The 26463-nt window shown below is 41.3% G+C and overlaps 1 protein-coding gene across 1 annotated transcript in view; it reads right to left on the bottom strand.

The window, feature by feature from the left end:
* The window catches only part of NCS1 (neuronal calcium sensor 1), a 278873-nt gene that overhangs the window by 10963 nt on the left and 241447 nt on the right, over positions 1–26463 (bottom strand). Inside the window, exons 5-7 of the mRNA XM_053695406.1 lie at positions 25467–25555; positions 22170–22247; positions 21094–21214 (exon numbers count right to left, since the gene is read on the bottom strand). Of these exons, the coding sequence (XP_053551381.1) occupies positions 21116–21214; positions 22170–22247; positions 25467–25555 (266 nt within the window). The 3' untranslated portion in view covers positions 21094–21115. The remainder of the gene's footprint in view (positions 1–21093; positions 21215–22169; positions 22248–25466; positions 25556–26463) is intronic.

Genomic DNA, 26463 nt, shown 5'->3' with positions numbered 1-26463 from the left:
ACTTTTTATGTCCCTTTAAACTGTAATTTTGCTAGCAATACTTTATTTGTTTTGGAGTCAAAGGACACACCATTTAAAAGCCTTCTCAGTATATATATTTATCCAATTCTCTGTGGAAAATGAGGGACAGATATAAATAAGTGCCTGCACCGATATAGCAATGGAAAATATGTAGCATATTTCAGGGTCATACTCTGAATCCTGCAGGATACACTTCAACTTCTCTGGGAGCAGCAATAAAAGCCACAATTATTAGAAGAACAGGGAAAATTAATATTGAAAAGCACATTACAAAGTTATTTTTGCATACTTAAATATTTTATAGACTTGAAAATTGTGTGTTATTATTGCAGGGGCAGCTACAGTATCAGTAATGTTTATAAATGCTATAGAGGCAGCCCCAGCTGATAAGCAAAGGCTGCACTTCCTAACGAATACCTGGTAAACAATGCGATTGCGCTTCTCACGGTCTGTAGCGTTGCAAAATCTGGTATTTCTTATTATTCTGCACATAGTAATGTGAGAATGTCATTCTCGCATTACTAATCCTAGTTTTATTATTATTATCATTTATTTGTATGGCGCCGTCAAATCCCGTAGCTCTGGGTACAGTTATAGGGGTATGACAATGACAAGGATTTGTGATAAAATACAAAACATAACAAAACTAAACAAATCTAGTACAGGAGGAAGAGGGCCCTGCTCTGGAGAGCTCACAGTCTACAGGTTTAGGGTGCAGAGACATAAGGTTGGGGTAGCTTGTCACATCGGTTGTAGTTGCAGCAGTGAGTCAGACAGTTCATGTATTAGTTTGGCTAGGATGAGGGATGGAGGAGAGATGGTAAGCCTCTCTGAATAGGTGGGTTTTCAAGGAGCGTCTGAAGCTATACAAGGTTGCAGACAGTCTTATGGAGCGGGGTAGAGAGTTCCATAGGACAGGAGCAGCACGTGCAAAGTCTTGGGAGGCGGGAGTGGGATGTAGACATAACAGGAGTGGAGAGACGTAGGTCAGAGGTTGATCGAAGAGGTACGGGATGGGGAATATTTCACGATGAGAGAGGAAATATAGTTGGGAGTTAGACTGTTGAGTGCTTTGTAAGTTAAGGTTAATACTTTACATTGTATTCTGGAGTGTATGGGGAGCCAGTGTAGAGATTGGCAGAGCGGAGTCCCTGATGTAGATCGGCGACTTAGGTGGATGAGTCTAGCAGAAGCATTCATAATAGATTGGAGGGTGGAGAGGCGGTGTTTTGGAAGGCCATTTAGAAGTAGATTGCAATAATCAATGCGTGACAAAATGAGGGAATGAATAAGTATTTTTGTAGTTTTTTGAGTAAGGAAGGGACGAATTCTGGAAATGTTGCGTAGGTGTGAACGGCAGGATTTGGTAAGCGCTTGTATGTGTGGGTTGAATGTGAGCTCTGAGTCATGTGTGACCCCAAGACAGAGGACCCGGGGTGAGGTGTTGAGAATAGAGTCTCCAACCATGAAATGTCAGGTGTTGGATGTCTCGAAGAGGGGAGAATATGGGCTTCATCACAAGCTGTCACTTGATAATCATTGGCATTTTAACTGCTTACAATGATTGAGATCACAACCGTTTTAATTGTTTTTTGGCAGCACTTTTTCATTATAATTTCTGTGAAAGATGGCTCTTTACTTAAAGGAACAGTCAACACAAAAATTGTTATTGTATAAAGAGATAGATAATGCCTTTACTACCCATTCCCCAGCTTTGCACAAAAAACATGGTTATATTAACATACTTTATAACCTTTAAACCTCTAAATATCTGTCTGTTTCTAAGTCCCTAAAGAGAGCCCCATGATCACATGTTTTTGTATTTGCTTTTCACATCAGGGGAAGCTAGTTCATGTGAGCCATATAGATAACAATGTGCTGACGCCCGTGGATTCTTACACTAATTGGCTTAAATGCAAGTCAATAGATAGTCATGTGATCAGGGACCGTCAGAATATGCTTAGATACAAGGTAATCACAGAGGTAAAAAGTGTATTAATATAACAGTGTTTTCTGTGCAAAACTGGGGAATTGGTAATAAAGGGATATCAATATTTTAAAACAATAAAAAAAAAATTGAGTTGACTGTCCCTTTAACATGTGCCAGTCCTGTTATTTTTGCTCACAATCTGAATTCTCTCTCTCTATATATATATATAAAACTACACTTACAAGGTCAATTTTCAAATGAATTCAACAGCTTTATAAAACCCAGAAAGCACTTTTTATCTTATTACCGAGTACCTCAAACGTTTTGCAATGTAACATTGGTTCTGGGTATGGGTAAACGCATACTGAAATCGCCGGTGCCATATCGGATGACGTTAGGAGGCAAAGTCACCAAACACCTTCTGCTTGATCTATTAATGTTACAAAGTCAATAATAAGCACTTTTACATTAATACAAAATAGCGTAATAACCCAGCAAACGCACATGCCCAATATAAAAATAACGTTCCTGTTCAAATCTCTTAACCCTTTCCGGTCCTATACATTAAATAAAACCTGCAGCCGTCAGGTTTTATTTAATTGACGCACCAATATTTTTTAATTACATAGCTAAATAGCAAGTCACCGCTAGATGTCGCTATTTAGCTGTGAAATTCAAAAGCGGCAAAGTCGGAATATATCCGACATTTGAGTGCATGCGCTAAAACCCTTTGTCGGATATATTCTGACAAAGGACAGCAAAGGGTTTTAAAGGCATAAGAATCCCCAAAAACTTTCTTCTGTGATTCAGACAGAAAATACAATTTAAAAAAGTTTCCAATTTACTTCTATTATCAAATGCGCTTCGTTCCCTTGATATTCTGTGTTGAAGAGATACCTAGGTAGCATCTGGAGCACTACATGGTAGGAAATAGTGCTGCCCTCTAGTGCTCTGGCATATGGATAACATGACACGTGCACACTCCTGAGCTAACCTCCCTTTGTTTCAATAAAAGATACCAAGAGAACTAAGAAAATTTGATAATAGAACTAAATTATAAAGTTGTTTAAAATTGCTGTTCTATCTCACCTGTTTTCAAACCTGTCCTCAGGCCTCCCCAACAAGCCAGATTTTGAAAATCTGGCCTGTTGGGGAGGTTTGAAGTCCTTTTAAAGAGACATACACACATATCACTGGGTTGGCGCACAATAGGTTAATTGCACACATTACCTATTAGCGTTGCTACACGCATTTCGTTTTTCTATTATGAAACTGTGAAATTGCAGACAGTTAATTTTGTGTGTTTTTTTTAGGAACAATTTGAAGTTTCAGGTTTATTAAGTGCAGACACGTTTTGTGATTGTGGTCACTAGAAAACAAATTGACAAGCTCAAGATTCTATAAGAATGCTGCCAGTACTTCTACTTCCCTGGTGGAATTATCTAAAGCTCTCTGGGCTGGTGAGATTCTATAAGAATGCTGCCAGTGCTTCTATTTCCTTGGTGGAATTATCTAAAGCTCTCTGGGCTGGTGAGATTCTATAAGAATGCTGCCAGTGCTTCTATTTCCTTGGTGGAATTATCTAAAGCTCTCTGGGCTGGTGAGATTCTATAAGAATGCTGCCAGTACTTCTATTTCCCTGGTGGAATTATCTAAAGCTCTCTGGGCTGGTGAGATTCTATAAGATGCTGCCAGTACTTCTACTTCCCTGGTGGAATTATCTAAAGCTCTCTGGGCTGGTGAGACTCTATAAGAATGCTGCTAGTACTTCTATTTCCCTGGTGGAATTATCTAAAGCTCTCTGGGCTGGTGAGACTCTATAAGAATGCTGCCAGTACTTCTATTTCCCTGGTGGAATTATCTAAAGCTCTCTGGGCTGGTGAGATTCTATAAGAATGCTGCCAGTACTTCTACTTCCCTGGTGGAATTATCTAAAGCTTTCTGGGCTGGTGAGACTCTATAAGAATGCTGCTAGTACTTCTATTTCCCTGGTGGAATTATCTAAAGCTCTCTGGGCTGGTGAGACTCTATAAGAATGCTGCTAGTACTTCTATTTCCCTGGTGGAATTATCTAAAGCTCTCTGGGCTGGTGAGATTCTATAAGAATGCTGCCAGTACTTCTATTTCCCTGGTGGAATTATCTAAAGCTCTCTGGGCTGGTGAGACTCTATAAAAATGCTGCTAGTACTTCTATTTCCCTGGTAGAATTATCTAAAGCTCTCTGGGCTGGTGAGATTCTATAAGAATGCTGCCAGTACTTATATTTCCCTGGTGGAATTATCTAAAGGTCTCTGGGCTGGTGATATTCTATAAGAATGCTGCCAGTACTTCTACTTCCCTGGTGGAATTATCTAAAGCTCTTTGGGCTGGTGAGATTCTATAAGAATGCTGCCAGTACTTCTACTTCCCTGGTGGAATTATCTAAAGCTCTCTAGGCTGGTGAGATTCTATAAGAATGGTGCCAGTACTTCTATTTCCCTGGTGGAATTATCTAAAGCTCTCTGGGCTGGTGAGATTCTATAAGAATGCTGCTACTACTTCTACTTCCCTGGTGGAATTATCTAAAGCTCTCTGGGCTGGTGAGATTCTATAAGAATGCTGCCAGTACTTCTACTTCCCTGGTGGAATTATCTAAAGGTCTCTGGGCTGGTGAGACTCTATAAGAATGCTGCCGGTACTTCTATTTCCCTGGTGGAATTATCTAAAGCTCTCTGGGCTGGTAAGATTGTATAAGAATGCTGCCAGTACTTCTATTTCCCTGGTGGAATTATCTAAAGCTCTCTGGGCTTGTGATATTCTATAAGAATGCTGCCAGTACTTCTATTTCCCTGGTGGAATTATCTAAAGGTCTCTGGGCTGGTGAGATTCTATAAGAATGCTGCTACTACTTCTACTTCCCTGGTGGAATTATCTAAAGCTCTCTGGGCTGGTGAGATTCTATAAGAATGCTGCTAGTACTTCTACTTCCCTGGTGGAATTATCTAAAGGTCTCTGGGCTGGTGAGACTCTATAAGAATGCTGCCGGTACTTCTATTTCCCTGGTGGAATTATCTAAAGCTCTCTGGGCTGGTAAGATTGTATAAGAATGCTGCCAGTACTTCTATTTCCCTGGTGGAATTATCTAAAGCTCTCTGGGCTTGTGATATTCTATAAGAATGCTGCCAGTACTTCTATTTCCCTGGTGGAATTATCTAAAGGTCTCTGGGCTGGTGAGACTCTATAAGAATGCTGCCAGTACTTCTATTTCCCTGGTGGAATTATCTAAAGCTCTCTGGGCTGGTGAGATTCTATAAGAATGCTGCCAGTACTTCTATTTCCCTGGTGGAATTATCTAAAGCTCTCTGGGCTGGTGAGATTCTATAAGAATGCTGCCAGTACTTCTATTTCCCTGGTGGAATTATCTAAAGCTCTCTGGGCTGGTGAGATTCTATAAGAATGCTGCCAGTACTTCTATTTCCCTGGTGGAATTATCTAAAGCTCTCTGGGCTGGTGAGATTCTATAAGAATGCTGCCAGCACTTCTATTTCTCTGGTGGAATTATCTAAAGCTCTTTGGGCTGGTGAGATTCTATAAGAATGCTGCCAGCACTTCTATTTCTCTGGTGAAATTATCTAAAGCTCTCTGGGCTGGTGAGACTCTATAAGAATGCTGCCAGTACTTCTATTTCCCTGGTGGAATTATCTAAAGCTCTCTGGGCTGGTGATATTCTATAAGAATGCTGCCAGTACTTCTATTTCCTGGTGAAATTATCTAAAGCTCTCTGGGCTGGTGAGAGTCTATAAGAATGCTGCCAGTACTTCTATTTCCCTGGTGGAATTATCTTAAGCTCTCTGGGTTGGTGAGATTCTATAAGAATGCTGCCAGTACTTCTATTTCCCTGGTGGAATTATCTAAAGCTCTCTGGGCTGGTGAGATTCTATAAGAATGCTGCCAGTACTTCTATTTCCCTGGTGGAATTATCTAAAGCTCTCTGGGCTGGTGAGATTCTATAAGAATGCTGCCAGCACTTCTATTTCTCTGGTGGAATTATCTAAAGCTCTCTGGGCTGGTGAGATTCTATAAGAATGCTGCCAGTGCTTCTACTTCCCTGGTGGAATTATCTAAAGCTCTCTGGGCCGGTGAGATTCTATAAGAATGCTGCTAGTACTTCTACTTCCCTGGTGGAATTATCTAAAGCTCTCTGGGCTGGTGATATTCTATAAGAATGCTGCCAGTACTTCTACTTCCCTGGTGGAATTATCTAAAGCTCTCTGGGCTGGTGATATTCTATAAGAATGCTGTCAGTACTTGTATTTCTCTGGTGGAATTATCTAAAGCTCTTTGGGCTGGTGAGATTCTATAAGAATGCTGCTAGTACTTCTATTTCCCTGGTGGAATTATCTAAAGCTCTCTGGGCTGGTGATATTCTATAAGAATGCTGCTAGTACTTCTATTTCCCTGGTGGAATTATCTAAAGCTCTCTGGGCTGGTGAGATTCTATAAGAATGCTGCCAGTACTTCTATTTCCCTGGTGGAATTATCTAAAGCTCTCTGGGCTGGTGAGATTCTATAAGAATGCTGCCAGTACTTCTATTTCCCTGGTGGAATTATCTAAAGCTCTCTGGGCTGGTGATATTCTATAAGAATGCTGCCAGTACTTCTATTTCCCTGGTGGAATTATCTAAAGCTTTCTGGGCTGGTGAGATTCTATAAGAATGCTGCCAGTACTTCTATTTCCCTGGTGGAATTATCTAAAGCTCTCTGGGCAGGTGAGATTCTATAAGAATGCTGCCAGTACATCTACTTCCCTGGTGGAATTATCTAAAGCTCTCTGGGCTGGTGAGACTCTATAAGATGCTGCCAGTACTTCTATTTCCCTGGTGGAATTATCTAAAGCTCTCTGGGCTGGTGAGATTCTATAAGAATGCTGCCAGTACTTCTATTTCCCTGGTGGAATTATCTAAAGCTCTCTGGGCTGGTGAGACTATAAGAATGCTGCCAGTACTTCTATTTCCCTGATGGAATTATCTAAAGCTCTCTGGGCTGGTGAGATTCTATAAGAATGCTGCCAGTACTTCTATTTCCCTGGTGGAATTATCTAGCAATGCACTACTGGAAGCTCGCTAAGCACAGTGGTAAACCAATGATAAGAGATTTATATGTGCAGCCACCAATCAGCAGCTAGCTCATGAGGCTATCTAGCCATGCTCCTCAACAAAGGATACCAAAAGTACAAAGCAAATTAGATAATAGAAGTAATTTGGAAAGTTGTTTAAAATTATATGTTGTGTCTGAATCAGGAAAGAAAACAAATTGGGTTTAAGAATGCTGCCAGTACTTCTATTTCCCTGGTGGAATTATCTAAAGCTCTCTTGTGATATTCTATAAGAATGCTGCCAGTACTTCTATTTCCCTGGTGGAATTATCTAAAGCTCTCTGGGCTGGTGAGAGTCTATAAGAATGCTGCCAGTACTTCTATTTCCCTGGTATAATTATCTAAAGCTCTCTGGGCAGGTGAGATTCTATAAGAATGCTGCCAGTACTTCTATTTCCCTGGTGGAATTATCTAAAGGTCTCTGGGCTGGTGAGACTCTATAAGAATGCTGCCAGTACTTCTATTTCTCTGGTGGAATTATCTAAAGGTCTCTGGGCTGGTGAGACTCTATAAGAATGCTGCCAGTACTTCTATTTCTCTGGTGAAATTATCTAAAGCTCTCTGGGCTGGTGAGATTCTATAAGAATGCTGCCAGTACTTCTATTTGCCTGGTGGAATTATCTAAAGCTCTCTGGGCTGGTGAGATTCTATAAGAATGCTGCCAGTACTTCTATTTCCCTGGTGGAATTATCTAAAGCTCTCTTGTGATATTCTATAAGAATGCTGCCAGTACTTCTATTTCCCTGGTGGAATTATCTAAAGCTCTCTGGGCAGGTGAGACTCTATAAGAATGCTGCCGGTACTTCTATTTCCCTGGTGGAATTATCTAAAGGTCTCTGGGCTGGTGAGACTCTATAAGAATGCTGCCAGTACTTCTATTTCTCTGGTGGAATTATCTAAAGGTCTCTGGGCTGGTGAGATTCTATAAGAATGCTGCCAGTACTTCTATTTGCCTGGTGGAATTATCTAAAGCTCTCTGGGCTGGTGAGATTCTATAAGAATGCTGCCAGTACTTCTATTTCCCTGGTGGAATTATCTAAAGCTCTCTGGGCTGGTGAGATTCTATAAGAATGCTGCCAGCACTTCTATTTCTCTGGTGGAATTATCTAAAGCTCTCTGGGCTGGTGAGAGTCTATAAGAATGCTGCCAGTACTTCTATTTCTCTGGTGGAATTATCTAAAGCTCTCTGGGCTGGTGAGAGTCTATAAGAATGCTACCAGTACTTCTATTTCCCTGGTGGAATTATCTTAAGCTCTCTGGGTTGGTGAGATTCTATAAGAATGCTGCCAGTACTTCTATTTCCCTGGTGGAATTATCTAAAGCTCTCTGGGCTGGTGAGATTCTATAAGAATGCTGCCAGCACTTCTATTTCTCTGGTGGAATTATCTAAAGCTCTCTGGGCTGGTGAGATTCTATAAGAATGCTGCCAGTGCTTCTACTTCCCTGGTGGAATTATCTAAAGCTCTCTGGGCCGGTGAGATTCTATAAGAATGCTGCTAGTACTTCTACTTCCCTGGTGGAATTATCTAAAGCTCTCTGGGCTGGTGAGATTCTATAAGAATGCTGCCAGTACTTCTACTTCCCTGGTGGAATTATCTAAAGCTCTCTGGGCTGGTGATATTCTATAAGAATGCTGTCAGTACTTCTATTTCTCTGGTGGAATTATCTAAAGCTCTTTGGGCTGGTGAGATTCTATAAGAATGCTGCTAGTACTTCTATTTCCCTGGTGGAATTATCTAAAGCTCTCTTGGCTGGTGAGATTCTATAAGAATGCTGCCAGTACTTCTACTTCTCTGGTGGAATTATCTAAAGCTCTCTGGGCTGGTGATATTCTATAAGAATGCTGCTAGTACTTCTATTTCCCTGGTGGAATTATCTAAAGCTCTCTGGGCTGGTGAGATTCTATAAGAATGCTGCCAGTACTTCTATTTCCCTGGTGGAATTATCTAAAGCTCTCTGGGCTGGTGAGATTCTATAAGAATGCTGCCAGTACTTCTATTTCCCTGGTGGAATTATCTAAAGCTCTCTGGGCTGGTGAGATTCTATAAGAATGCTGCCAGTACTTCTATTTCCCTGGTGGAATTATCTAAAGCTTTCTGGGCTGGTGAGATTCTATAAGAATGCTGCCAGTACTTCTATTTCCCTGGTGGAATTATCTAAAGCTCTCTGGGCAGGTGAGATTCTATAAGAATGCTGCCAGTACTTCTATTTCCCTGGTGGAATTATCTAAAGCTCTCTGGGCAGGTGAGATTCTATAAGAATGCTGCCAGTACTTCTATTTCCCTGGTGGAATTATCTAAAGCTCTCTGGGCTGGTGAGACTCTATAAGAATGCTGCCAGTACTTCTATTTCCCTGGTGGAATTATCTAAAGCTCTCTGGCACGGTGAGATTCTATAAGAATGCTGCCGGTACTTCTATTTCCCTGGTGTAATTATCTAAAGCTCTCTGGGCTGGTGAGACTCTATAAGAATTTGTACAAAAGAACACTTAGCGCCTGTTGCTTTTGACCCTTGGCTATGATTTTTTGACCCCTAGTGGTCAAATACAGATTACAGATTCCAGCTCCCCAAATATCACAGCGCCTACTCAAAGGCTGGGTCTTGGATGTTTACACTAAAATGTGGTACACAAAATGTGAAGATGTAAAAAGATAATGTATTCTCTTTAATACAATTTAAAATACTTTTAAAACACTTTTAAAACAATCAATTCGCATACAGAAATCTTAAAATAATGATGGCTATTTTGGGCTTGGCTATAATATCTTGGATTATCGTTATAGACCACACTTGTTCAGTGCTAGTTTATGTTTCCCTCATGGATCCATGTTAACAGTCTTAGAGATAACAATAATAACAGTTATGGTTTTCACAAATCTTTTCAGATTGGCAAATTTCTTAATCACTTGAGTTATTCTTAGTTAAATCGCCTCTGGTTAAAGAGGTCACCCTTTGCTATATAAAACTTTGTGTGAACTCCAATTCGCTGATGTTCATACAGATTTCACTTTATCCAAGTAGTGGTTTGTGAACCTGGATAGCTTAAATTACCATTCTGATTACTCTGCAGGTGACTACCGCTAACGGCGATTCAAACAGTTTTTGCTAAAAAAAAAAAAAAAAATTTCAAACGGGTTACCGCTGTTAAGGGGTTCTTAATCTTGAAATATCTGTGCCTTCTAAAATCTTTTTATTTCTAAAGGTGCAAATTTTAATCTAAAAGGTGCCAATTATAACTGCAATACAGGAGTTTTCTTCATACAATTTTTATCAATAGTGGTTCGTGATAAAAATGAAAACAATTGTTCAACTCAGAATAAACCAATGATTTGATAATTTGTGCAAGTGCTCATAAATTATATATGCTCAAAACAAAAATATGCTCAAAACAAAAACAAAAAATATAAACAACATTGTCTATAAAATTCAAATGTGAGTGTTAGTGCAATTAAATAAAACAGATGATAAAAATCCTCAAATACAGTGTCCACGAGAAAAATATATATGAAAAATGTGAAAAAAATGGAAAAAGAAAAAAGTTTTGAAATGAAAGTGTCCCCAATTTTTTGGGCTAACAGTTCTTTTGGCTAAATCCCCCGTTGAATCTTTGGTTTATGGGCCAGTGGAGTTGCTAAACAATCCTAAGCTGTTGATTTTTTGACCTTCTTATGCTCGCACTTGTACCCGGCACAGCTCCTCGAATTCTCGAGTGTGAGCAATGTTGTGCGGCTTGGTCCCTCTGCTAAAAAAGAAATAACAATAGTGCAGATTGCTAAAATAAGTCCTTACTTTAAGAGTTTCACTCACCAGCCAACGCGTTTCGGTCGCCAACCTCTTTAACCAGAGGCGATTTAACTAAGAATAACTCAAGTGATTAAGAAATTTGCCAATCTGAAAAGATTTGTGAAAACCATAACTGTTATTATTGTTATCTCTAAGACTGTTAACATGGATCCATGAGGGAAACATAAACTAGCACTGAACAAGTGTGGTCTATAACGATAATCCAAGATATTATAGCCAAGCCCAAAATAGCCATCATTATTTTAAGATTTCTGTATGCGAATTGATTGTTTTAAAAGTGTTTTAAAAGTATTTTAAATTGTATTAAAGAGAATATATTATCTTTTTACATCTTCACATTTTGTGTACCACATTTTAGTGTAAACATCCAAGACTCTATAAGAATGCTGCTAGTACTTCTACTTCCCTGGTGGAATTATCTAAAGCTCTCTGGGCTGGTGAGATTCTATAAGAATGCTGCCAGCACTTCTATTTCCCTGGTGGAATTATCTAAAGCTCTCTGGGCTGGTGAGATTCTATAAGAATGCTGCCAGTACTTCTAATTCCCTGGTGGAATTATCTAAAGCTCTCTGGGCTGGTGAGATTCTATAAGAATGCTGCCAGTACTTCTACTTCCCTGGTGGAATTATCTAAAGCTCTCTGGGCTGGTGAGATTCTATAAGAATGCTGCCAGTACTTCTACTTCCCTGGTGGAATTATCTAAAGCTCTCTGGGCCGGTGAGACTCTATAAGAATGCTGCCAGTGCTTCTATTTCACTGGTGGAATTATCTAAAGCTCTTTGGGCTGGTGAGACTCTCTATAAGAATGCTGCCAGTACTTCTATTTCACTGGTGGAATTATCTAAAGCTCTCTGGGCAGGTGAGATTCTATAAGAATGCTGCCAGTACTTCTACTTCCCTGGTGGAATTATCTAAAGCTCTCTGGGCTGGTGAGATTCTATAAGAATGCTGCCAGCACTTCTATTTCCCTGGTGGAATTATCTAAAGCTCTCTGTGCTGGTGAGAAATTCTATAAGAATGCTGCCAGTACTTCTACTTCCCTGGTGGAATTATCTAAAGGTGTCTTGGGCCACAGAGACCCTATAAGAATGCTGCCAGTACTTCTATTTCCCTGGTGGAATTATCTAAAGCTCTCTGGGCTGGTGAGATTCCATAAGAATGCTGCCAGTACTTCTATTTCCCTGGTGGAATTATCTAAAGGTCTCTGGGCCAGTGAGACTCTATAAGAATGCTGCCAGTACTTCTATTTCCCTGGTGGAATTATCTAAAGGTGTCTTGGGCCGCAGAGACCCTATAAGAATGCTGCCAGTACTTCTATTTCCCTGGTGGAATTATCTAAAGCTCTCTGGGCTGGTGAGATTCCATAAGAATGCTGCTAGTAGTTCTACTTCCCTGGTGGAATTATCTAAAGGTCTCTGGGCCAGTGAGACTCTATAAGAATGCTGCCAGTACTTCTATTTCCCTCGTGGAATTATCTAAAGGTCTCTGGGCTGGTAAGACTCTATAAGAATGCTGCCAGTACTTCTACTTCCCTGGTAGAATTATCTAAAGCTCTCTGGGCTGGTGAGATTCTATAAGAATGCTGCCAGCACTTCTATTTCCCTGGTGGAATTATCTAAAGCTCTCTGGGCTGGTGAGATTCTATAAGAATGCTGCCAGTACATCTACTTCCCTGGTGGAATTATCTAAAGCTCTCTGGGCTGGTGAGACTCTATAAGGATGCTGCTAGTACTTCTACTTCCCTGGTGGAATTATCTAAAGCTCTCTGGGTTAATGAAATTCTATAAGAATGCTACCAGTACATCTACTTCCCTGGTGGAATTATCTAAAGCTCTCTGGGCTGGTGAGACTCTATAAGAATGCTGCCAGTACTTCTACTTCCCTGGTATAATTATCTAAAGCTCTATGGGCTGATGAGATTCTATAAGAATGCTGCCAGTACTTCTATTTCCCTGGTGGAATTATCTAGCAATGCACTACTGGAAGCTCGCTGAGCACAGTGGTAAACCAATGATAAGAGATTTATATGTGCAGCCACCAATCAGCAGCTAGCTCATGAGGCTATATAGACATGCTCCTCAACAAAGGATACCAAGAGTACAAAGCAAATTAGATAATAGAAGTAATTTGGAAAGTTGTTTAAAATGATATGTTGTGTCTGAATCAGGAAAGAAAACAAATTGGGTTTCATGTCCTTTTAAAGGTGCATCAAAAATTGTAACAAAATTCTTCACCAAAAATCCTATTTTATCAAAAACGTAAAATTTGTATGTAAATTTGAAAGAAAAAAAAATCATATAAAGTATGCACAGCAAAAATCATAATTTGAGTACACTGGATGTGCAAAAACACAGTAGTACTTATAAGTACAAAATACAAAGCGTAAGGTAATAGGCTGAACATGGGCTTTTCATGGGAGTGTATAAAATTCTTTCTCTCTCAAATCCAAATTGAATTATCTAAAACTTTCTGCCCTACAGATCTCACTGTTTTTTTCTCGCAAATTTAAAGATGGTGAGTTTTTATCAAAATACTCAAAAACACTAATTATCTGAAAGGAAAAACCTATGTATATGAAAATAACAGTGATTTAAAGGTGTAATATTAAAGTTTAAACATACGCCATGTTCTCCCTGTGTACTTCGTCCTTTATTGAAAGCTTTTACACATCAGAAAGCTCTCATTATTTCTGTGGGAGAGATCTCGCCACTCGCAGGGAAACACTATTTCTTTCCTAAGATATGGAGAGTCCACAACGTCATTCAATATCACTCCTGGCCAGCAGGAGGAGGCAAAGGGCACCACAGCAAAGCTGTTAAGTGTCACTCGCCTACCCATGATCCCCAGTAATTCTCTTTGCCTCTGTCAATGGAGGAGGTGAAGTTTGGTGTCTGAAGGAAAATTTGAACTACAAGCAAGTTTTTGGGTCTAGCTGTGTCCACGTGAATCTCTTCAGTAGAGTAGTTGTGGCTTTTAAGCAGTTAGAAAGTTGTGAGGTAGTCCTTGCTTGGTTTTCTAACATTTTTGCTGCCCTTGTTATAGAAAGCCATAGTTGGCTTCTCTGTTCTTTCTTTTTCTATAGGTCTCTGTAAGGAGTATGTGTCCTTTCACGCCTTGTAAGCTGTCTACTTGCCCGACAGCTGATGTGCAGGTAAGTGCTTTTGTCTTCTAGGTCTGGGAGACTTGCACTTTAAAGGAGTTTCCCTGCATTATTTTTATGGGACATGCAAATCCTTGCTACAGGATTTTATTAGGCAGTATGCAGGACACAATGTATGTGAGAGACTTTGGTTAACTTTCCTTTATGGGCATGAAGGGGTTAACTTTTAATCTATGGCTCATTTATTTATTTATTTGTTTAGTGCATTAACTCTGTATTTAATGGGGCATACGTTTTATAGTAGCAGCTTCAGTGGAACCTAAGCTTTGGTCATGAAATATAATTGTGCCAGTATTGTGTGTCAGTGTTTTTGCATTTGGTGCACTTTGTGACTTCAGATGCAAACTGAATGTGTCAGTTTTTCTGTTAGGGTTTAATATCGGCTTATGAAGCGCGCACTCTCACTAATGGCGCGGCTTCAATTCAGCTGGTCACATGTCTCTCTGCCTCTTCCACTTTCGGATATCATCGGAGCGGCGTCGGCTGTGCTAGCAGACTTCAGAAACAACTTATTGAGTAGCTTGTTAAATTTTGATTATTCTTAAACTGCCAGTGGGGTCTGTAACGATATTGTAGTTCTCTTTTTTCTGGAGGGAAAAGTAAAGCACCTCAGTTGTTAAGGTGTAGAGAAATTGGGGTACATATTTTGAGCACTATATCGCTCTGTGTTTCTTTTTAAAGTGACAGTAAGTTTTTATTCTTGAGTGCAATCCGCTCAGTTTAAAAAGTAATTTAAAGTAACAGTACATTTTCCTGTTATTTGGTGGGAATCTTTTATTATGGACATGGAACAGGGATTTGTTCCTTTAAATAAATGTTTATTATGCATTGAAGCTCAAATTGTTTCTCTTATACAGTTTTGTTCTTCATGTTTAAATAGGAAAATAAATATAAAGATAAGGCCCTACCTTGTTTCTGAGCCTAATGTCTCTCAGGATGATGCTGTTCGGGCGATGCCACAGCTTTCTCCTCAAACGTCCCAAGCCTCTATGGTGTCACATACAGTGCCCTGCAGTTCCTTTCAGACTCCTGGAGGAGTTTATTTGCCTGTAGGTTTTGCTGCACAGGTATCTTCTGCGGTATCTGCAGCTTTTTCTGCTTTTCCCATGATGAGGAAGCACAAGAGGAAATCTAAAACATTTTCAGAGTGTAAGGTGTCTGTTCCGTCTGCTGCTACGCAGGTTGCCCTCCCTCATAAGTCTGATGAAGAGGTTACCTCGGCAGCTTCTGAGGGCGAAATCTCAGATTCTGACAGTATAATTCCTTTATCTGATGCTGAAGAAGTAAACTTCAGATTTAAGCTTGAACACCTTTGTTTACTGTTAAAGGAGGTACTGGCTACTTTGGACGACTCCGACTCTTCTGTTGCTGTCAACCCTAAGAAATCTAGTAAGCTTAACAAATACTATGATGTTCCTTCCTCTGTGGAAGTTTTTCCTGTTCCAGACCGTGTGACGGAGATTATTTCACAGGAATGGGAGAAGCCAGGGATACCTTTCTCCCCGTCTTTAAAAAGATGTTTCCTGTTACTGACTCCATTAAAGATTCATTGCGCATGGTGCCTATAGTAGAAGGGGCGATTTCTACTCTGGCTAAGAGAACTATGATCCCTATAGAGGATAGCTGTTCCTTTAAGGATCCCATGGACAAGAAGCTGGAGGGTTATTTGAACGTCAATGGCAACCTGCAGTTTGTATTGCCACAGTAGCAAGTTCTGCATCTTATTAGTGCAATGTCTTGTCTGAATCAATTTTAGCAGTGATCTTAGCGTGGTTCCCCGTTGGAGGAGATCCAAGATTGGAATAAGGCTCTCAAACTAGCCAATTCCTTTATTTCTGATGCTAACATTCAAATTATTAGACTGGGAGCCAGGATGTCTGGCTTTACTGTCTTAGCCCGCAGGGCTTTGTGGCTAAAATCTTGGTCAGCTGTAGTTAATTCCAAGTCCATGCTTCTGGCGCTTCCTTAAAAGGGTAAAACCTTTTTGGACCTGGTCTGTCAGAAATAATTTCTGATATTACGCGGGGAAAAGTTTTTTTTTTTTACCACAAGTCAAGAAGATCAGACCTAAAGGACGTCAAAGTAATTTTCGTTCCTTGTCTGGGCTGTGGACATAGTATCTCAAGGTTACATCCATCTCTCAAGATTATCTGCAAACCAGGTAAAGAGAGGTATTCTTGAACTGTGTTCAAGACCTTTCCTCCCTGGGGTTGATTGTTCCAGTTGGGGAACAGGGTCTAGGATTCTATTTCAATCTGTTTGTGGTTCCCAAGAGGGAATTTTTCGACCTATTTTAGACCTAAAGTGCCTCAACACATTTCTCAGGGTACCATCCTTCAAAATAGAAATAATTTGTTCCATTCTTCCTTTGGTCCAAGAGGGTCAGTTTGTGACGACTATAGACCTGAGTTTCGCCTTTCTAGACAAACACTTTCAGTTTGTGGCTCTTCCGTTTTGGCCTTGCCACAGCTACCAGAATTTTTTCAAAGGTTCTGGGGCCTCTCTTGGCAGTGATCAGGTCTCGGGGAATTGCAGTGGCACTCTACCTGGACATATTGGTTCAGTGCCATCTTTTCAACAAAAAGACAAAAGGGTTAACTGCGCAAAAAAGGGAAACTATTAAACCTGTGGTGATAAAGAGGAAACTCCCAACCTCAATTGATATAGTGATTTAAAAAGAATGATTATGGACTCTAGAAAGAGACCATAAAATTCAAAACACAGGCGCTAAAGCAGCTTAAAATAGAAAATATATAAAAAATGGTTTGTGAGCATATAACGCAATCTATATATGCAAATAATGACACCCAGTGCGGATTGAATCAACAAAAGAAGTGTGAACAATAGAAATATATAAAATATATATATATTTAATTACATAAGTGACAAAATAGAATAAAATGATTTGCACACATAAAAGCGCTGATCAGGCGCAATATTGAAGTGTAGTATACATATTAGCAACAATATAATACAAAAAATGAAACAATGTGAAAAGTTTCATCAATTTCCAGTTGAGATTCGATGTGATGATTTTTTTCAGTCAGCCCAGATTTTGAAGGAGGATTTAGATCTTCAATAAGAGCTGGAACGAGATGAGGAAGACCAATAAAACGACAGAAAAGGCAACAAAATATGGTTTTCACTTCTACTTACACCGGAGATCGGTGGTTGAATCCTATATGTTCCTTTCAGTAGCGTGAGGCTCCAAACCGCAGTGGGCAGCGACAATCAATCCAGCGGAAAATATGCAAACACCTTTGCACAGGTAACTGGAAAACTGCACCTACGGAGGCCGGAGAGAGACAAGAACAGAACAGAGCAATGCGTTTCAACCCGTAAGCAGGGTCTTTTTCAAGCCTCTTGAAAAAGACCCTGCTTACGGGTTGAAACGCGTTGCTCTGTTCTGTTCTTGTCTCTCTCCGGCCTCGTAGGTGCAGTTTTCCAGTTACCTGTGCAAAGGTGTTTGCATATTTTCCGCTGGATTGATTGTCGCTGCCCACTGCGGTTTGGAGCCTCACGCTACTGAAAGGAACATATAGGATTCAACCACCGATCTCCGGTGTAAGTAGAAGTGAAAACCATATTTTGTTGCCTTTTCTGTCGTTTTATTGGTCTTCCTCATCTCGTTCCAGCTCTTATTGAAGATCTAAATCCTCCTTCAAAATCTGGGCTGACTGAAAAAAATAATCACATCGAATCTCAACTGGAAATTGATTAAACTTTTCACATTGTTTCATTTTTTGTATTATATTGTTGCTAATATGTATACTACACTTCAATATTGCGCCTGATCAGCGCTTTTATGTGTGCAAATCATTTTATTATATTTTGTCACTTATGTAATTAAATATATATATATTTTATATATTTCTATTGTTCACACTTCTTTTGTTGATTCAATCCACACTGGGTGTCATTATTTGCATATATAGATTGCGTTATATGCTCACAAACCATTTTTTATATATTTTCTATTTTAAGCTGCTTTAGCGCCTGTGTTTTGAATTTTATGGTCTCTTTCTAGAGTCCATAATCATTCTTTTTAAATCATCTTTTCAACAAGCAAACTCTCATACAGAGATCTTGTCTTTTCTACGTTCCCTCGAATGGAAAGTGAATTTGGGAAATAATTCCATTGTTCCAGCTACAAGCGTAGTTTTCTTAGGGACCATAATAGATTCCCCATCTATGAAAAATTTTCTGATGGAGGTCAGAAAATTCAAAATTCTCTCCTCTTGACTCTCTCTACAGTCTACAGTTCGGCCATCAGTGGCTCAATGTATGGAGGTAATTGGTCTGATGGTCCCTTCCATGGACATCATTCCCTTTGCTCAATTCCATTTGAGAGCTCTGCAGTTATGCATGCTCAGACAATGGAATGGAGACCATTCAGATTTGTCGCAGAGGATAGATCTAGACCAGTCGACAGGAGACTCTCTCCCGTGGTGGCTTTCTCAGGAGCATCTGTCTCAGGGCACATGCTTCCGGAAGTCCTTCCTGGGTGATTGTGACCACGGACGCCAGCATGCTAGGCTTGGGAGCAGTCTGAGACTCATTAAAGGCGCAGGGACTATGGACTCGGGAGGAGTCTGCTCTCCCCATAAACATCTTGGAGTTGAGAGCAATTTACAATGATCTTAAGCTTATTCTAGCGCCCTCCTAATATCCATGTGTACCTTGCAACTATACAATTTTAACACAACATAGAGGAAGTTGTGTTTTTAGGAAAGGTTTGATTCCATTTAGTTTAGCGCATTTACCAAGTCTAATGTGTTGTAGCGATTTACAATGCTTTGATGGCTTGGCTTCAGTTGTCCTTAGCCTGGTTTATCAGGTTCCAGTCGGACAACATCACCTCAGTGGCTTACATCAACCACCAGGGAGGAACTTGGGGTTCCTTAGCTATGAAGGAGGTGACTTGGATTATTCAGTGGGCGGAAGCTCACAATTGTTTATCTGGCATCCACATTCCAGGAGTGGACAACTGGGCAGCGGATTTCCTGAGCAGACAAACATTTCTTCCCGGGGAGTGGGCTCTCCATCCGGAGCTGTTTCTCCAGGTTAACCCTCAAATGGGGGGTACCAGAGATGGATCTGATGGCCTCTCGGCAGAACGCCAAGCTTTCAAGGTACGGTTCAAGGTCAGGAGATCTGCGGGCCGCCCTGATAGATGCTCTGGCGGTTGTTTCTTCTTGCTATCTCTTCTGCTCGGAGAGTCTCGAAACTCTCGGCTTTGCAGTGTGTTTCGCCTTACCTTATCTTTCATGCTGATAAGGCGGTTCTTCGTACTAATTTGGGGTTTCTCCCTAAAGTGGTTTTGGATAGAAATATTAATCAGGAAACTGTTGTTCCTTCTCTCTGTCCTAATCCTTCTTCTCATAAGGAACATCTGTTGCACAAATTGGATGTTGTGCATGCTTTAAAATTTTACCTACAGGCGACTAAGGATTTTCGCCAGTCTTCTGCCCTGTTTGTTTGTTTCTCAAGAAAGCGTAAAGGTCAAAAAGCTACTGCTACTTCTCTTTCCATCTGGTTGAGAAGTATAGTTCGTTTTACTTATGAGACTGCTGGTCAGCATCCTCCTGAGAGAATTACAGCTCATTCCACTAGGGCTCCTCTTCTTAGGCTTTCAAAAATGAAGCTTCTGTGGAACAGATTTGCAAGGCTGCAACTTGGTCCTCTGCACACTTTTTTCAAATTCTACAAATTTGATTCTTTTGCCTCGGCTGAGGCTTCCTTTGGGAGAAAAGTTCTTTAAGCGTTGGTGCCTTCTGTTTAGGTCTGCCTGTCTTGTTCTCCCTCCCTATTCATTCCGTGTCCTCTAGCTTGGGTGTGGGTTCACCATTAGTAATTGAATGATGTAGTGGACTCTCAATATCTTAGGAAAGAAAATAAAATGTATGCTTACCTGATAAATTTCTTTCTTTCCGGATATGGAGAGTCCACGACCCCACCCTTAATTAATACAGTTATTAAGACAGTTATTTTGTGTTATTTCTTTTCCATTTCCCTTCGGTCGAATGACTGGGGATTGTGGGTAAGGGAGTAACACTTAACAGCTTTGCTGGGGTGCTCTTTGCCTCCTCCTGCTGGCCAGGAGTGATATTCCCAATAGTAATTGAATGAAGTTGTGGACTCTCCATATCCGGAAAGAAAGAAATTGATCAGGTAGGTAAGCATACATTTTGTATTTCTTTGATAATTAAACCACGACTGTCCTTGCAAGGCTGAACGTGGTTTTTCACATTTTTGGTGGCAAACTTTTGACCATCTGGCCCTAGTTGTTTAGAGCAGTGTAGGAACTAATTTACAGTTTGCCTCCTGATTGTTTAATCTGTGGCCAAACATATCTAGCTAGATTTTAAGGGGTATGCACCTGAATTACTTTGAAATAGCAAAACCATCCAGCATTTGCTCACAAAATTACTGTTTTAAATGATTATAAAATATTTACTTAATGCATAGATCGCAATGCTTTAAGGGACATGAAACCCAAACAGTTTCTTTCATGATTCAGATAGGGCATACAATTATAAACAACTTTCTGATTTGCTTTTTCATTATTCTCTTTGTATGTCTTGCACATATCTGGATCACTATATGGCAGCAGTTTAGCTAGAATTTTATCTATTTGCAAAAACACTAGATGACGACACTATTAGTGTTCCGGACACCTACCTGGGTATCTCTTCAACACAGAATATCATGGGAATTAAGCACATTTGATAATAGAAGTAAAATATAAAGATTTGTTTAAATTGTATGTGGGGTCTGAATCACTAAAGAAACAAATTGGATTTCATATCCCTTTAATTGCTGTTCGTAATGGGTATAAAAATACTAATGTCCCTTTAAGTTTCTTTCTAAATTAGAGAGAATTAAGTTTTATACAAGTTACTCACTTCATAATCTACATAATTTACAGCACAGTGACGACATCTGTACCAGTATTTAATATGTGCATTTCAGGTAATCGTGTATTCATGTGCCACAGTAACAGCTTACAATCTAATCACGGTGCAATCTCTGCTGCATACTTACACACTGCAGGGGTGGGTGCCCCCTATACCAATCCGTCATATAGAGAGAGTGCTTGCACAATAGAGGGGTCAGCTTTTGATCCTTCCTGAAACTCCTGTAGGGTTAGCTTGCCATCTGAATTCTACATGGGACAAAATAGTGGTGTTACACATGTTCACATCTGTACGGGCATGGAAGCCGAAACGCGTAAGCTGCTCGTCACTACGCTATGGGCTAATAGGAATGCTGTCATTTATTTTAAGCAAATAATAAGTCAAGTTTTATCTTATTTGTTTGCTGCTCCTCCATTTCTGTTCCTCATAGCTGTATGTGTCATAGTGCAAAAAGAAATTTCCCGAATGTGTTAGATCATTTTATTTACTGCAATGTTGCTTGCTTTAACTATGTGTTTAATGCCTGCAAAAAGATTCTACACATGATTAAAAAAAAAAAAAAAAAGCAGGATCTGACTTTAAAGTAACCAAAGGATCAACATTGTACTTCTGGGAACTAGCTGAGCACATCTGGTGAGCCAATGACAAGAGGTATTGTATATGTGTGCAGTCATCAATCAGCTAGCTCCTAGTAAAGCACTGCTGCTCCTGAGCCTACCTAGGTATGCTTTTCAACAAATGAGGCCAAGAATTCTTTTGGAATTACATGCTCTGTCACAACCATTAAAGTGTAATCTTGACTTTCTTGTCCCTTTACTGATACAGCAGAAGCTGTGGCACCTACTACCAATAGAGACTGAAACCTTCTGTTTTAAAGCTTATATATAAAAAGCAAATTATTTTTCTAAATTTGATGAAATTGATTTTCCAACTAATAATATGATAGTGATTTGGTCACAAAATCTATTATGTACCATCTTACTAATGAAAATATAAAGGGTCACATTCTGGTGGTGGTTCATATTCTTGCTACCCTGGGCTTTTGATATAGGCTGCAGCATATCACTGACAAGTGTCTGTCTAACCCTAAGCAGCAACATTCCACCTGCATTTCAAATGCTGCAACCTTTATTGTAAATAAAATATTTAAATTCTCAGCATCTTCATAGGATACCTTGTGCGCTGCCATAATCCACGTCTTACCTTATCCATCATTGCAAAGATCCGATCAACTCTCTTCTCTGGAGTATTTTCTTCTTCAGGTAGCTCTACAGTGTTGCCCTGAAAAAGTCAGACACAAGACTTGGTGGTGATACCCAACACTGACTGCATAAATCTGTCTCCCCTCCTACCTCTTATACAGACTAATGCAGAACCAGCTTAGATGGCACATTTAACACAATTTGCACTGCTTTGGAGCCCAGAAACATATGTCTTGATAAGACTTTTGTTTAAAGAGATATAAAAGTGCAACACTTCACTTGCCCTCTCCGTGCAACCCTCATAGATGAACACCCCTAACACATCACGCACCCTCTCTTCCACCCCTCATAGATCATCACCCCTAACACATCACCCACCCTCCCTTCTACCCCTCATAGATCATCACCCTTTACACATCACGCACCCTCCCTTCTACCCCTCATAGATGAACACCCCTTACACATCACACACCCTCTCTTCCACCCCTCATAGATCATCACCCCTTACTGATCACTCACCCTCTCTTCTACCCCTCATAGATCATCACCCTTTACACATCACGCACCCTCCCTTCTACCCCTCATAGATCATCACCCTTTACACATCACGCACCCTCCCTTCTACCCCTCATAGATGAACACCCCTTACACATCACACACCCTCTCTTCCACCCCTCATAGATCATCACCCCTTACTGATCACTCACCCTCTCTTCTACCCCTCATAGATCATCACCCTTTACACATCACCCACCCTCCCTTCTACCCCTCATAGATCATCACCCTTTACACATCACGCACCCTCCCTTCTACCCCTCATAGATGAACACCCCTTACAAATCACGCACCCTCTCTTCCACCCCTCATAGATCATCACCCCTTACACATCACCCACCCTCTCCTGCACCCCTCATAGATCATCACTCCTTACACATCACCCACCCTCTCCTGCACCTCTCATAGATCATCACCCCTTACACATCACGCACCCTCTCCTGCAGCCCTCATAGATCATCACCCCTTACACATCACCCACCCTCTCCTGCACCCCTCATAGATCATCACCCCTTACACATCACCCACCCTCTCCTGCACCCCTCATAGATCATCACCCCTTACACATCACCCACCCTCTCCTGCACCCCTCATAGATCATCACCCCTTACACATCACCCACCCTCTCTTCCACCCCTCATAGATCATCACCCCTTACTGATCACCCACCCTCTCCTGCACCCCTCATAGATCATCACCCCTTACACATCACTCACCCTCTCCTGCACCCCTCATAGATCATCACCCCTTACACATCACCCACCCTCTCTTCCACCCCTCATAGATCATCACCCCTTACTGATCACCCACCCTCTCCTGCACCCCTCATAGATCATCACCCCTTACACATCACTCACCCTCTCCTGCACCCCTCATAGATCATCACCCCTTACACATCACTCACCCTCTACTGCACCCGTCATAGATCATCACCCCTTACTGATCACTCGCCCTCTGTCTGCACCCCTCATAGATCATCACCCCTTACACATCACCCACCCTCTCCTGCAGCCCTCATAGATCATCACCCCTTACACATCGCTCACCCTCTCCTGCATCCCTCATAGATCATCACCCCTTACACATCGCCCACCCTCTCCTGCAGCCCTCATAGATCATCACCCCTTACACATCGCTCACCCTCTCCTGCATCCCTCATAGATCATCACCCCTTACACATCACCCACCCTCTCCTGCACCCCCCATAGATCATCACCCCTTACACATCGCTCACCCTCTCCTGCATCCCTCATAGATCATCACCCCTTACACATCACCCACCCTCTCCTGCACCCCCCATAGATCATCACCCCTTACACATCACTCACCCTCTCCTGCACCCCCCATAGATCATCACCCCTTACACATCACTCACCCTCTCCTGCAACCCTCATAGATCATCACCCCTTACACATCACCCACCCTCTCCTGCACCCCTCATAGATCATCACCCCTTACACATCACTTACCCTCTCATGCAACCCTCATAGATCATCACCCCTTACACATCACCTACCCTCTCCTGCACCCCTCATAGATCATCACCCCTTACTTATCACTCACCCTCTCCTGCACCCCTCATAGATCATCACCCCTTACACATCACTCACCCTCTCCTGCACCCCTCATAGATCATCACCCCTTACACATCACTCACCCTCTCCCTGCATCCCTCATAGATCATCACCCCTTACACATCACTCACCGTCTCCCTGCACCCCTCATAGATCATCACCCTTTACACATCACTCACCCTCTCCTGTACCCCTCATAGATCATCACCCCTTACACATCACTCACCCTCTCCTGTACCCCTCATAGATCATCACCCCTTACACATCACTCACCCTCTCCTGCACCCCTCATAGATCATAACCCCTTACACATCACTCACCCTCTCCTGTACCCCTCATAGATCATAACCCCTTACACATCACTCACCCTCTCCTGTACCCCTCATAGATCATAACCCCTTACACATCACTCACCCTCTCCTGCACCCCTCATAGATCATCACCCCTTACTGATCACTCACCCTCTCCCTGCACCCCTCATAGATCATAACCCCTTACACATCACTCACCCTCTCCTGCACCCCTCAGATCATCACCCCTTACTGATCACTCACCCTCTCCTGTACCCCTCATATATCATCACCCCTAACACATCACACACCCTCTCCTGCACCCCTCATAGATCATCACCCCTTACACATCACTCACCCTCTCCTGCACCCCTCATATATCATCACCCCTTACACATCACCCACCCTCCCTTCTACCCCTCATATATCATCACCCCTTACACATCACCCACCCTCCCTTCTACCCCTCATAGATCATCACCCCTAACACATCACGCACCCTCTCCTGCACCCCTCATATATCATCACCCCTTACACATCACTCACCCTCTCCTGCACCCCTCATATATCATCACCCCTTACACATCACTCACCCTCTCCTGCACCCCCCATAGCTCATAACCCCTTACACATCACCCGCCCTCTCCCTGAACCCCCCTAGACCATCACCCTCTAAAGGCTATTAATCCATCTTCCTGCACCTTTTGTAAACTAACTTTCTTTACTCCCCCCACTAATCACTGGATCTCTCGGGATTATTGGGAGCTACCTAGAATCCCATGCAAAAGGGTATAAAATGTGAGGTCTTATTTAACCATACCAGCTTAAATAAAAACTACACAACCAACCACATATCCAATAACCCCTCCCACAACTTACCACCATCTGATAAATTGCATCTACAATGTCCAGCATCTCATTTCTTGTTATATAGCCGTCATTATCCAAGTCATACAGTTTAAATGCCCCTGAGAAAAACACACGAATACGAGACAAAGCTTCAGATTCCATTTATACATATAAAAGTAAGCCATAATATTAATTTCCAAATAATGGAACACAGCATTATCTAGATAAAAGGACCCTTAACCCAATTTTTTTCTTTTATGATTCTGATAGAGCAGCAATTTTAAGCAACTTTCTTATTTAATCCTATTATCAATTTTCTTTGTTTTCTTGATATCTTTATTTGGAAAAGCAGGAATGAAAGCTTAGGAGCTGGACCATTTTTGGTTCAGCACACTGGGTAGCACGTGCTTATTGTGTATATGTTTGTGTTTGTGAGTAGAGATCTGTGTATATGTGTGTGTGTGAGTACAGATCTGTGTATATGTGTGTGTGTGTGTGAGTACAGATCTGTGTGTGTGTGTGAGTACAGATCTGTGTGTGTGTGTGAGTACAGATCTGTGTGTGTGTGTGAGTACAGATCTGTGTGTGTGTGTGAGTACAGATCTGTGTATATGTGTGTGTGTGAGTACAGATCTGTGTATATGTGTGTGTGTGAGTACAGATCTGTGTATATATGTGTGTGTGTGAGTACAGATCTGTGTGTGTCTGTGAGTACAGATCTGTGTATATGTGTGTGTGTGAGTACAGATCTGTGTGTGTGTGTGAGTACAGATCTGTGTATATGTGTGTGTGTGAGTACAGATCTGTGTGTGTGTGAGAGTACAGATCTGTGTGTGTGTGTGAGTACAGATCTGTGTGAGTACAGATCTGTGTATATGTTTGTGTGTGTGAGTACAGAACTGTGTATATGTGTGTGTGTGTGAGTACAGATCTGTGTATATGTGTGTGTGTGTGAGTACAGATCTGTGTATATGTGTGTGTGTGTGTGAGTACAGATCTGTGTATATGTGTGGTGTGTGTGAGTACA

This window comes from Bombina bombina, chromosome 12 (assembly GCF_027579735.1).
Source record: "Bombina bombina isolate aBomBom1 chromosome 12, aBomBom1.pri, whole genome shotgun sequence".
In the NCBI taxonomy this organism is placed as follows: Eukaryota; Metazoa; Chordata; class Amphibia; order Anura; family Bombinatoridae; genus Bombina; species Bombina bombina.
Note: the sequence above shows the minus strand (reverse complement) of the source record. Positions and strands in the feature narration are given on the sequence as shown.